General features: G+C 41.8%; 3 protein-coding genes across 3 annotated transcripts; 2 read left to right on the top strand and 1 right to left on the bottom strand.

The window, feature by feature from the left end:
- Positions 1-445: 445 nt before the first annotated feature.
- On the top strand, positions 446-3,000 carry Pdss2 (Decaprenyl diphosphate synthase subunit 2). Its single transcript, XM_002046116.4, has 3 exons — positions 446-1,154; positions 1,630-1,819; positions 1,892-3,000. Exons 1-3 carry the CDS (start codon positions 811-813, stop codon positions 2,696-2,698), a joined length of 1,341 nt encoding a protein of 446 aa, XP_002046152.1. The 5' UTR covers positions 446-810; the 3' UTR covers positions 2,699-3,000.
- Positions 3,001-3,088: 88 nt separating this feature from the next.
- Positions 3,089-4,477, bottom strand: LOC6623496 (methyltransferase-like protein 22). The gene has a single exon (XM_002046115.4). It carries the CDS (start codon positions 4,305-4,307, stop codon positions 3,474-3,476), a length of 834 nt encoding a protein of 277 aa, XP_002046151.1. The 5' UTR covers positions 4,308-4,477; the 3' UTR covers positions 3,089-3,473.
- A 425-nt stretch (positions 4,478-4,902) lies between these two features.
- fmt (phosphatase 6 regulatory subunit 1-like protein fmt) lies at positions 4,903-13,977 on the top strand. Its single transcript, XM_002046114.4, has 10 exons — positions 4,903-5,343; positions 5,439-5,638; positions 5,751-6,075; positions 6,501-6,814; positions 6,883-7,021; positions 7,376-7,494; positions 7,556-8,141; positions 8,472-8,536; positions 8,606-9,736; positions 10,398-13,977. The coding sequence occupies exons 1-10, from the start codon at positions 5,284-5,286 to the stop codon at positions 10,558-10,560; spliced, it is 3,102 nt and encodes a 1,033-aa protein (XP_002046150.1). The 5' UTR covers positions 4,903-5,283; the 3' UTR covers positions 10,561-13,977.
- The last annotated feature ends 180 nt before the right edge of the window (positions 13,978-14,157 follow it).

The following is a 14,157-nucleotide window of genomic DNA, read 5'->3' as shown; positions in this document are numbered from 1 at the left end:
CTTTTTTTTATCGACTCCGCATGATTCCGAAGCCCAGTACGCTGCTTAAGCAAAATGCATGCCAAATTGTGACGATATCTCTAAAATCGATATTGAAATTCCGATGCTCTGTGCAGTATTGCCAATTCAGCTGTTTTCGTGGTACATCTGCACATTTAAAAATTAAGAAATGTTTTTATCGCTCTTTGGCAACTATTTGCTTTGCTCTGCACAGTTTGCCTTATGAGTTTTGATTATGTGGCAACTCTTTGCTTACTACCATTTCCAATTTTTGTTCAAGCTACATTTAACCATTTTAAATTGAGTGCCCAGCTACTTTCTGGCAACGGCAGTTGGCAGCACTGGTTCAGTGTTCCAACGGTTGTTGTAGCGTGACCAGCTATCGTCACTATCGATATATCGATAGGCAACAGCTGTTTTTGCGCATTGGAATGCAATAAAACGAAAACAAATGAGCGCAACGCAAATAATGGACGGAGGTGCGGCGGCAGGTGTTAGCCATACGCAAAACCCGTTTTCAAGTCAAGAGCAAACAAACAAAACGGTTTACAGGCGGCGTCGTCGTTGTCGGTGCCAACTGTAAAAGTGGGCCGCCAGCGAAGAAGCCAGAGCAACAACAACAACAACAGCACAGCAGACGTCGTCGCGACGTCAAGCCCGAGCAGCGACTGTGATTTCACTTTTCAACAGTTGGCGACCGAGCAGCAAACAGCGAGCAGCGTGTAACGGACGAGAGACGAGGATTGCCAAATTGCAGTAAAAACCATTCAATTGTGCAATAGAGATCGAGCTAGAAATCGAGCAGACAAGATGCAAAGAGTCGGCGCGCTGATTATGCAACAGTTGATGCGGCACAGGATGCCGCAAGGCCAGCTGCTGCGTCGCCGCAACCCCACCACACCTGCTGTGCTGCTCTCAACTTTCACCCAGCAGCAGCAGAAACGCGGTACGGCAACGTCAACGGTGAGCAGCAAGCAGGCAACGCCGCCGCCACGCCACGACTGGAATCGTGCCGTTAGCGAAGCGGAACGCATTGTCGGCTATCCCACATCCTTTCTCAGTCTGCGCTGGCTGCTCAGCGACGAGATCGCCAATGTGGCGCTGCATCTGCGCAAGCTGGTGGGCAGTGCGCATCCCCTAATGAAGACAGCTAAGTGAGTAGGCGCGGCAACTATAAATGTGTGTGTGTGTGTGTGTGTGTGTGTGTGTGTGTGTGTGTGTGTGTGTGTGTGCAGTGCTGCCAAACGATCCAATGTTAACAGGAGAGAAGGGCAAGCCGATGTTTGAATACTCTTGTAGAAGTTTGACGCACGACCTTGCGTAAACTTTGACACACGACCTTGCAAATATGTGAGGGGAATAGTGAAGTGAAAAAAATGAATACGCTTGTTAAATATGAAGGACTTCTTCAAGAGTATATACAAACTATATGCAATCGGAGCTGTCGCAAATTTCATGACAAACCTAAAGTACCCCCTAGTGTATACAAATAGAGAGGCAGCTGGAAATCTTAAAAGTTACCGGCTAATAACAGCTGAAAATAGCTACATTTAGCAGTAAAAACGTGGCAGTTGGCAGCACTGAACCGACTATGCAGATACCCTTCATTGATTCTCCTAATCTCAACAGGCATCTGCTGTACAATGGCAAGAACACAATGCAGGCGTGGGGTCTGATTGTGTTGCTGGTCTCCAAGGCGGCGGGACATGCGCCGAGCATACCGGATGTGGAGCAGGATAAAAGCGCCGGGGTACTCCATTCGCAGCGCGCCCTCGCCGAGGTCACGGAAATGATACGCATCTCGCATCTGGTGCACAATGTATGTTCCAGCTAAGCAGCAGCAGCACCTAATCTCTTGCTTCAATTCAACTGTTCGATTGCTTATTCGCAGAGCGTGGTCAATTTGCAGTCGGGCACGCAGGCTGGCCAGGATGTTAGCACTTATGATGACATGTCGTTTGGCAATAAGATTGGTCTGCTTACCGGCGACTATCTGCTGGGGCATTCCAGCGCCGAGCTGGCGAATCTGCGCAATCAGGAGGTAGTCGAGCTGATCTCGTCGGCGGTGCGCGATTTTTCCGAATCCGAGTTCATTGGCGAACGCGATGAGCAGAACAATCCGCTGCCCTACAAGCCGGGCACATTCCAGCGTCCCTCGCTCAGCGTGGCCGTGGACTTCAACGAGCACGACGTGATGACGCCCATGCCCATTGGCCAGGTGCTGGGCAATCCGGAGCAGGAATGGGAATGCCGCAATATACTCAATGCGGGCAGCCTGCTGGGCAAGTCCTGCCAGGCCTCGCTCAAGCTAGCCGGCCAGAGCGAACAGATGCAACGCCATGCCTATCGCTTTGGCAAGCATCTTGCGCTGGCCTGGCAGGCATGCCTTGACGCGGAAATCTTTCAGTGTCCCACACTGCCGCTGGATACGACGTTCAGTCTGGTTAGCGCGCCAGTGCTGTTCCATCTGGAGCACGATCCCAGCCTCTATGCACTGATCGAGCCGGGCAAAAAGTCTGTGGAGCTGATCGATTACGTTCAAATACACAAGGCCGTCATAGCCGGACCGGCGCTGGCCAAGACCAAGGAGCTGCAGTGCAAGCATACGGCAGCTGCGCTCAGTGTGCTGCAGCATTTTCCGGCCACGGATGCACGCCAGGCGCTGGAGAACATCATACTGGCCATGCAGGACTTGTGACGCATAGCGCAAAAAATGACAGCACACGAACGGGTTCAGGGTTATAGCATAATGACATTAGCTTAAAGTGAACTTTAATCTTAGGCAGGCAGAGTACAACAGAACAAAGATAAACCCCGGCTCTGACCTGGGTTTAGTTTCTAATACAATGTGGGAATTTAGGTGATGCACAGGGCGCAAATTGTTAAACATTATTAAATATTCATATTTATTGCATCCTCGTTACACAACTAATAAATCTAACAACATTTTAATTATAAGTTTGAGGCCTCACGATTAAAAGCTTCATTATTTTTACTAGAGTTGAGCGCGTGACGTGTTCTCTTTAGGGATATTATAAAAGCTAATGAAATTCATATAAAAATTCCATTTTCGATCAATAGTTCTAGGCAGACAAACCGACTGAGGATACTTTATTAAGAGTTCGTATTGTATGTTGTTGCTGATTTTCCCGATCGTGCGTGTTTCTTTTCGTGTTCGTGTCATGTCAATTGGGCACGTGCCCATCTCTACATGCGATTAATATTTCGTGCGTGTTACTTTGAGAGTTCGTGTTCGTATCATGTGAACTCGTGCCCATCTCTATATTCCATTGATATTTGCGATCGCGCGTGTTTCTTTTCGTGTTCTTGTTGTGGCAACTCGTGCCCATCTCTACCTTGTATTAATATTTATTTTCGTGCCTGTTTTTCTACAAATTGTGGCTCGTGTTCGTGTCGTTAAATGCGACACGCGTCCAGCTCTATATGCATAAGGTATACAAAAAGGACTTTAGTCAGCGGCAGGTTATGCGCATCAGGATCAGCTGCGGGCAGCGCTCGTATTCGAAATACTGTGGAAAGTCAAGTGGGACGTGCTCCATTTGCCACGGCTTGTGCGCCGTCTGCCTGAGAAAGTGCTCCCACATGGGCGCCACAGAGTCGCAGTCCTCCAGTGTGAAGACGTAACGCTTCTCCATGGCCACATAGATGCACTTGGGCCTGCCCGACTGCCGGCCACGTGCAAGGATGTGCTCCATGACGGCCACGAAGGCATCGGTCAGCGTATCCTCATAGATGACATCTGCTGCCATTATCACATCGCTGGCATCAATGGCCGCGAGCAGCTCTGCGCTCAGCTTGGACTTGGGTGCCAGGAAATCATACTCGAGCACCGACACCTGGCCACGGAGCAGCTGGGCATTGCGCTGCACATTGCGACGCATCAGCTGCAGTATGCTGCCGAGATTCACATCCGTGCAGTAGACCTGGCCGCCGTTGTGCATGGCGGCCGCAATGCTGGTGAGTCCCACGCCGGCGCCCAGCTCCATCAACGTCTTGCTGGCCAGCTCTTCGCGCTGATGGAATACATAATCAGCCAGCAGCAGCGCACCGCGCCACACCTGCAGCCCCACCAATTTCAGCTCTGTGGCATCGGAATGCTCAAGTTCAATGGTGCCGCGCCTGGGACGCTGCACCTCAAGGTCACCATCATGGTCTACGGTTGCTTTGGCGTTGTCTTCCTTTTCGTTAGGATAACGAAAACGGAATTTGGAGACAATGTGACCGTCTGCACTGTGTGTTGTCTGATAGTTGGTCTCACTGTAGATTTCCGACTTGACCGTATACATGGCGCGGGTGTTGTGCGACACATTTAACTAATAATTCGCCTGATTTGCTGGCAATTTGCCAAAATCGTAAATAAGCAAGCGACATTGACAATTTTTATGCTTGGTTTGGCGACGCTGCATTAAATTAGAGCTGAGCGACATTGATGGAACTGTGACTGCATGCAGAGAGTAACAGGTATACGCAGTCTGTTATTAACATTTACAGCTGTGAATATAACAGACGGGGTGTGAGTATAACAGTCAGTAATTGAACTGTAAGCTAAAAGACATGCATGTTAAGTAACATTTGGGATAAAACATACTAACAGTGCATAATATATAACATTAATATTTGTTCACTGCGACTGTTAAGTCAGAGTGCCACTAATCTCTGCATTAAGTGTAACCGCAACAGGTAAACGCGACAATTGTAAGCCCTGATTTGTGAGCTATGATCTATATACGATCAGGTACTATTTGTTGACAAATCATATGCACTACCTAAAGAATTTAAAATAACTATCATTCAATTATGTACTTTGATTGAGCTGCCATTATATATATATATAAATTACAGCCTAAAGAAACATTTTTGCAACAGTCTGCTTACTAGAATTTATCACGTTTATCACGCTCTATTCGAACATCTAGCACATTATGTTAACTCAATAATGGATTTGCTGCGTATAAACGCAGAAATTCTCGTTACTGCCATTTTGAGCATTACGTGACCATATTGAGTACAACAGTACCATTTTGAGTTTAACATTACACTTTTTACATTAGCGTGTCAACGCAATCTTTAGGTGGAAAAAATTATTACAAGTCGTTGTTATAAAGTGCAAAAATACGGCAGTGCTGTGCAGTGCAATTAGCTAAAACGAAAGTTCAGTGCATCAAAACACAACACACAATTAAAAGCTAAACAAAGCAAGCGTGCTGCCCAATTCTTATCACCAAGCCCGAAAGTGTCACCGCCAAGACGTACGTGCGAAAAATGTTTTGGGACAAGGGTTATGCGCCCTCAGCCAACATAGAGGCGCTGCTGGAGAAGGAGGTGCGTACCGATCTCCGTTCTAGTTGTTGTTGTTGTTGTTGTTCTTGTTGTTGTTTTCTGTGTGTGCGTGTAATAAAAGTTTTGCAAATCTATAGAACTCCACGGTTGAGGAATTTCTGGACGAGGAGGATATACTGCAGGAATGCAAAACGCAAAAAAAGAATCTGGTTAACTATTTTACACGGCCCGAGGTAATTAGACGACTCGTCGAGCTAATCACAACGGAACCCGCGGAGGATCTGCCCATGGCGCAGCGTTTTCGCTATGCAAATATGTCATGTGAGATACTCACACTGTAAGTAACGCCCCCCTCTTCTGCCTTCTACCTAAACCTCTCCCACCCTCTCCACCACCTCCCCGCCCACATATACTAATTTATTTTCGATTTATTTTGGAATCCCGCGCAGCGGCCTGCCGTCCCTAGATGAGAAACTGCTGTCCGATGCGGATACCCTGCAATTGCTGTATTCATATCTGGAAAAGGAACCACCGTTAAATCCATTGCTATCATCGTTTTTTAGTAAAACGTTTAGCATGCTCTTTACCAAAAAGCCTGAACAAGATTGGTTTTTGTATCAACACATGTGCCTACAACTTTTGGAGTATATTAAATTGCAGAAGAACTTTTTGGATTTCATTTGTAAACACTTCGACACACCGGTCATACCCGATCTAATAATGCAAATGATGAAGGACATCGATGGTGGTCAACTGAAGCGCAACCTATACGAAGTAACCGGAAGGAACAACTCTTTTCGGCATGCCGAAACTAAAATATACCCTTGTAGAGCAGTGTGAGGAGATATAGATATATATATCGATCCTAATACAGCTATATGATATAGTGGTCTGATCCGACCAGTTCGGATCGATATTGTTATATCTAACCCGACTGATGAAAGTTTCTATTATTATTATTATCTTTATGGAGTGGGAGATGTCTCCCTTTATGCACTCCACATTTAATTACAATATTATAAGATTCTCTACAAGGGTATAATTATATAAAGCCTAAAATTAATAATAATTGCGGCCTGTTCCGGTTCCAGTTTTATTTTAACTGCATATTTAAAGCACAGCTAAGGAACCGAAACTAGGCCAGCTGCTTGATAACTCTATAAATATAACTATTTAATTTTACTTTTTGGTTTTTTCAGTGGTTAACTGAAGATAAAATTGTTGAGAGACTGATTGCAATATTGCGTAATCCTCAAGAGACCGATAAACATGCAAATGTTGCGGACTTTTTCTGTGATCTTATCAACCAAGGTCGTCTTATGCGGCAAACTGAGCAGGAGAACGACTCGTTTGAGCCCGCCTTCGATGGCTCAAATCCCATATTGCGTACCATTGAATCCGCACAGACAATTGAAGCCTTGTTAAATGTGATTTTGGAACCAAACGCTCTAGAGAGCGCCATCTTATCAGGAATATCGGTTGTACTTACGCTTATCAAGCCCATTACATTCACGTGAGTCAGACCAACGGCTACGCAAATATTTCCTAAATATAATCTCTTATCTCTTTGTTTGTTTGCAGTGATGAGCCGAACTCGGATCGCCAGCGTTTACTGCAGAAACGTGAGCGCGAATTTCATCAGGAAGTGCAGGAGACTGTGATTACGGTTATAGCGCCGCGCCTACAGGAATTTGTGCACGTGCTAAAGAATCCGCCCGCGGTGTGTTGTGTCCCATTATTCAAAGAACTAGAGTTCTGCATCGGTTACATTGCCTTCAAGTCGTTTTAAACGTAACCCGACTGACTCGAGCATATTTGAAGCTCGAAGCTCGAGCTGATCGAGTTAGCGACATGCTCGAGCTAAACGTGTTTGTGTTGTGCCAGACAATACATGTATGTACGATAAGTTCGAACGAACTCGTTCTACTCGGTTGGTGTGCAACTCAAGCAGCTCGAGCCGCAACACAATTGACTCTCGACGTAAATGTTCCAGTATCCGCTTGAATCGATGCAGGACTCTATCAGAGGCTCCACAAAGTCCCCTTTTAAACCCCTTTCTTAAATATGTTTACAGAAACCGAGCCTGGAAACGACTGCGGCGGTGCTCTCGCCGCCATTTGGGAAAACGCGCCTTCAGGTTTGCCGCGTTTTCACCGCGCTGCTGGAGACCAAGCACGAGACCATACAAAAGGCGTAAGTTGAAGCCAGCAGCATGCATCAATTGTCGCTAACCCTGTGCCACTGTTGTCCGCAGCATCTGTGCCACAGACTACTTTGCTCTGCTGCTGGACTATTTCAAGGAGTACTGCTGGAACAACTTTCTGCATAGTGAGCTGGAGAAGGCCTTGCATCTGGTGTTCTACAATGAGCTGTCGAATAACAACACCACCTCCACTGAGTGCACCGATATATTCCAGGACGATTACATATTCAACTGCCTGATGAAGGCCACGAATGATGCCCTGCGGACTGAGGTAGAAATGAAGAATGCCTTAAACGATGTAAAGCGCGCAGAGGGCGGCAAGGATAATCAGGCATCAGACATCGAATTCGAGGCTGCAGCAGCACAGCAGGAAGCTGCAGCAGCCGCAGCGGCTGAAAAGGCTGATGGCAGCGAGACTGAAGCAACAGGCGCCACGCAGGAGAATCACATTGAGCACAATTCTGCTGCCGAGGAAGAAACTGTTGCTGCCGCTGACGCTGATGTTGCCGTTGCAGCTGCTCCTGTTGACAGCCAAGCAGAAGCGAATACGACGGCTGATGCAACGCAGCCAACGCTCAACGATCTGGACCAGACGAAAGCGCCGATCAATAACCCGCCCACAGAGATGCAAACATATGTGAGTTGCGGGGTTTTTTAACCTAGGTCCCATTATAATTGTGTCTGATTTATGCACATATCAAATTGGAAGTTGTTTTTTTAAGAGATCATTTTGCATTAGCTCAAATTTTATAAGGCAATTTTTGTGTCCCTTTTTTTGCCCGAGCGAAACGTCATTTAACTTATATTTGACTACATTTTCAATAAGTAATAAAATTGGGACGCTTTCTTTCCACACATGAGGTTGCAAAATCCCATCTTAATACGCACCTTCATTATAGTACAAATTGCACAGCCATTTTAACTATATACTTATTCACTAGCATATATACTTGAACGATTATTACAGCTTATTGTCAATTGCCAACTGGTGTCCAAATTGGTCAATTACTGGCGGCACAATACAGAGGCGCAGTGAGTAGAAAGCAGATGCCCAGAGAAATGGCCAGATTAATTAAGAATACTATTTTTACTCTTGCACAGATCCAGCGAGAAGGGTCGACGTCTGGGCTATATGGGGCATCTGATCAAAATCCTAAGACATATAACGAATTGTATATCAGAATCTGAACATATCGCTGCCCTGATTGCCTCCAGCTTTGGCAATGAGTCGGAGCTGCAGCTCTGGCAATCGCTGATCGACGCCGAGGAGGGTGAATTTACGCTGGCGGTATCCCAGCAGAATAAGCTGCTCGCCAATTGCAATCCGCACGAGGAGAATGAGTATAATGCGGGCAACTCCAAGGATTTTCTGGGCGAAACCAACACCTGGGACACTGGCGCGCTCTCCTACAGCAATGTTTGCTACAGCGATCTGGATAATACACTGCAGGACATTGTCTTTACCATGGACAATGATCAGAATCTGTTTCAGTTCGGAGGCAACATCGACGACGATGACGATGACGATGATGAGCAGCACGGCGGCAGCGGCGGCGATGGCCATGGCATGCTCACCAAGAATTCCACAACGCTCAACAATCTGGCCGCCGATCCCTGGGACATGGATGTACAATTCGCTGACATGACGGGCATCTCCGATGCGGATGACAATCTGGTCAATGCCGGCACCGCCAGCTGGGGCACCGAATTCACTAGCGACAACTTTGCCGATTTTGATGCACATTTCAGCAGCTTCAGCAGCGATCTGGGCTTGCCGACAACACAGCCGCCGGCAACGGATGCTGCAGCCGGACATGCGTCCACTGAAGCGCCCACGAGCAACAGCATTGAGGAGCATCGAACTGCAATGAACGAGGACGATGTGTCCATGACTGCAACAACAACAACAACAACAACAAACAATTCAACCAGCAATGAGGACGACCGGCAGGCAGAGTACGACAACAATGCCAACGTGGAGAAAGCATCTAGCGATAAACAAAATGAGCTCAACGATGCCGAAACAGCTGGCACAACTTCTGCCACGGTGGCAGCCACATCGATTGTGAGTCGACTGCAATCGGTGCTGCTCGATGGCGAGGAGGATTACGAGGACGATGAGGGCATGTGGACCAAGCCATTAGGCGGCAGCAGCAGCAATCAGTCTGAATTGGAAACGGATCAACAACAGCCCTCACCCGTAACGAATGGACCCAGCAAAATAACCGAATTGTAAGCACGGAAGTTAAAGGAATTTATTCCCTTTCTTCCATAAGTTCATGTGCCCATTGAGAATGGGTAAAGTAAGAATGTAGGATGAGGTAGAGGAAGAAATTTTCAGTCCCATATATTATATAAATTCTTTTAGAGTGCTCTAGCTTTGTTTTAGCACACACAAAGCAGGTTTTATTTTAGTTAATTAATTAATCTATGCTAATTCATATTAATTTGCAGTTTCGGGTTTTTTTTTTTATTTATATCACGAGATAAAAAAGGCTTCGGGCCAAAAACTTGCCCCTTAAATCGATAAATATTTATATGAATTTCCAGTTTTATTGCGAATATTTTGTACATTAAGATTGTATATAGGTTTTATGTATGTATTTTTTTTTTAATTTTAACGCAAAATATGGAATTTCAGATTCGCAGAGTTTTTAAGAGCTAGAAGCAGCAGATTTAGGAAAGCGGAACTCGTCACAATTTGGGTGATTGTTGCCTTTTCCCATATGGATCTCTGATATCCGCGAGTCCATGTAGAGCCCATATTATACACGAATTGGCTTGGACTGTTAGCGACTAAACCGTCCACTCCAGCTAGAACGCTCCAAACTGGACGTGTGGCTTATTTAAATGCTAAATTTAAGATGTTGATTAATTTGTGGTCTATTTGCAGCAATCATGCCAACGATAACAACAGCAGCAGCAGCGGCGGCGAGGCACGCGACGATAGCAACATCACAGCTGGAACGGAGCAGTTGGTGGAGCAGCCAAAGAAGTCGGAGAGCATAGCTGCGGCGGCCTCAAAAACTGCGGAGATTGCAACAACGACAACATAAATGTGCCGGCACAATCCACACCCCCCCCACACACACACACACGCACACACACCCACCCTACACACACCCAAACACACGCACATGCAGCCAGAGAAATGACGTCAGCAACTGCAATTTGTTAGCATACATAAAAAAATGTGTCGAAAAGTTGTAAAACATAAAAAACAAAGCCTTTGATTTGCTCTTTGAACATTTCTTATACATAATCATGCATAACATATTTACATATATATACATATACTACATGCTACTACTACAATACGTACATACTATATATATATATAGAACTGATGTACAAGCCTATATATATATATAAACTATATATATATACAAACGATTTGTGTATTAGTAAAGCCCGAGCCCGCCCAATTCAAGAAAAAAAAAAAAAAAAACGAAAAAAGAAAACTTAGTAAAAGAGAAATGAAAGATTGGAAAATATGTTGTTGATTCCTTCTACTACTCGCTCGTCGTATTGCCAATTTCCTATTTATTATAATAAGCTGTAATTTCGTTTGTAACTCGATTAGTTACCATATTCAATACTCTCTCAATGTGTTAAGACAACAAATGAGCATTACTTAAAGTAAAAACAATAAATTTGTTTTGTTTTTTTTTTTTTTTTTTATTTTATTGCTTCAGTTTGTTTTTTAGCTTGTTTTGCAAGAATGTACTATTATATATATGTTTATTGTTTGTATTACTTGGAGACTTGTATTAATTGTATGTATTTTGAAACAAAGCAAAACCAAAAATATTGAAATCTTTGCTACACACACACACACACACACACACACACACACACACCACACACAGCACACATCGCACACACATGCTGCAAGCACAAAATTTATATGCAGGTGTATTAGTTATAAATTATATACTATATGCCCTATGCCATTCTATTTGTTGTACCAATTTATAGTTTCACCAAAAAATGTATTCAACGTCGAAAGTACAAAACTGAGAACTACAAAAAAAAAAAAAAAAAACGACAACAGCATTTGCCACACACACACAACGTACACACACACACACGAATACTACATATGTATAATACCCTGTATAATCTTTTTATATTTTTTAACTGGTACGTGCAAATCTAAGAAGACATTTTTAATATACTTATATATACATACATATATTTATATATATATATGTATATGTATATTTATTATTATTATAATTTTTGCAGCTTTGTTGTTGTTGTTTCAAATTTTGTCGTTTGCGTAAAAAGAAATAGAAAGCAACAAAAACAATTGAACAAAAAGAACAAAACCGAAATGATAAACAGATATGCCATCTTTTGCTTCCAAATAATTACATTATAATTATGTTTAAAAACAACAAAATAAAAGAGAAAACAAATTACTTGAAAAGTAAAATTGATGTTTATTTCACACAAAATTACTAATAACAAAAAATAAAAAAAAACACATCACATGTTTAATTTAAATTAATTGTTATGCATAAAATTTATATATAAAATTTATTTATATATTAAATAAAATGATAAAACACTCGAAAGGTCGATAGTTGAGGACGCAACATATCAGCTCAACCGTACTATAAAACCCAAACTCTTGGGTTTTGGGATTTGAATAATAAAAAAAATAAAATAAAAATATGATTTAGTCGTAAGCATCAGCAACTTGTTTAACAACAAATAAAACGAGGCTTGGCATGATGAATGTATTGTACGATCTAACCAAAAAACAAAAAAAAAAAAAACCATACAAATGCTTGCACAAATTTCCAATCGCTTGCTTTTATTTTTGCAACAAATAAGAAACAAACAAAAAAAAAAAAAACAAGAACGAAAAATAAGTAAAACATAGAAAATGTTAAAACTATCTCTGATGTAAACTGTGATAATTAAATGAAGTTGCAGGGTATTTGATAAAAAAAAAATGAAAACGAAAAAAAGATTAACAGATTTAAGTTCAACAAATTGTGAATTGTAACCTAACCAAGTAAAACCCATTTTGTTGGCCTTTACACACACACACACACACACACACACACACATGCACACGCACACCATTTCATATACAAACAAAAATGAACCATAAATCCATTCAAATGAACTAAAACAAACAGCAATAAGAGTACAGCAATAATGTCCCATTGAAGAAGTCTATTATTATGATGTCTAGAAACCGCATTCGGATTTAAATCTCTACTCTAAATAGAATCTGTAAATCGATTTGTAAACTATATATGTAATATGCATAAGTGTAATACCAAAAATTGATTATGTTTTTGTCTTCCCTCCCCGGCCCAAAACCAAAGCTTTATGTTTTCTCTAATAACCAAGAACCGAGTCCTTCCCTCGTGCATATGCCTTACCTAATTATTGCATATATTGTAAACTTCAATGAAAAACTTTCGAATTCAATCGGAAAGGGTTAACATGGAAAACGTGTAGTTGATAAAGCGGAAGCATTGTTGTAAACCTTATAAGTAGAGATAGTTTTACTAACATACTGTGTGTCTTTTAAATCTTAAGCAAGCATTCACCTTGGACAAGCTCTACGATACAATGAAAAGTATTCAGAGCTGATTTACTAAAAAAACTAAAATAAAGTCAAGAAAATGTAGACAAAGTCTTGTGCGCAGCTTTAAGCAATTTGTTAAAGTGCAAACAAATTGAAACTAAACAATAAGCAAAAAAAAAAAGGAAAAAAAAAGAATATTAATTAATTACCAAACGTCCAATGTTTTGCATGCGATCCATGCATAAACAAAACTAACAACAATTGTGAACATTAAAGTCTTCAAAAACAGTTTTGAGATCTGCTACTAAACGACACTTATACTCGTGCATACACCTACATATTAATATTATTAATATATATACACATATATGTAAACAAATTAAGAGTGAAAAACGAAAAACAAAAAAACAATTTGTACTTTATAACTTGACGTACATTTTTGTCTGTGTGTGTTCAGCAGTTCAGTATTTCAATTAAGCCAAGTTAATAAAATCCAAAAAGTACTAAAGCCCAGGTTTCCCATTGAAAACCAAAAAAAAAAAAAATAATAATAAATATTAAATATTAATAATTTATAAATCATAAGCGTAGTTGCAGGAAAAGAGCATTAGCAAAATTATAAAAGCTTCAAGAAATTCTTAACTCTTTAATTCTTAAAAGATGAACAACCAGCGGGAACAACAACGATGAGCACGCAACTGTAATACAACCAAAACTTCATATATATACTATATACGAGTAAATTTTACATACAAACCCCCCTCCCCAAATAAAATATATATAATACATGCGTACATTTATTAAAGTAACTGTAATAAATGTTGTTAATACAGCCCTCTAATTCCATAATAATAATATGTTAAAAATTGACAAAACGAAAAAAAAAACAAGAAAATAATGCTAATTAGTGAATAGTCATAAACCGAACCCAAGTGTGCTTCATGTAAGAATTTATGTTACGATTTTTACAATGCAATAAATATTCCAATATTCCTCCCCTCATAAGCTAGTATGTACTACATATATATATATACATATGTATGTATTCCTAATTAAATGTCTTAATTAAGTATTTACGATCGGTGTCTATGTAAACCCCATT

This window comes from Drosophila virilis, chromosome 3 (assembly GCF_030788295.1).
Source record: "Drosophila virilis strain 15010-1051.87 chromosome 3, Dvir_AGI_RSII-ME, whole genome shotgun sequence".
NCBI classification, from domain to species: Eukaryota; Metazoa; Arthropoda; class Insecta; order Diptera; family Drosophilidae; genus Drosophila; species Drosophila virilis.
The sequence above is the reverse complement of the archived record's forward strand: the minus strand, read 5'-3'. Positions and strand labels throughout refer to the sequence as shown.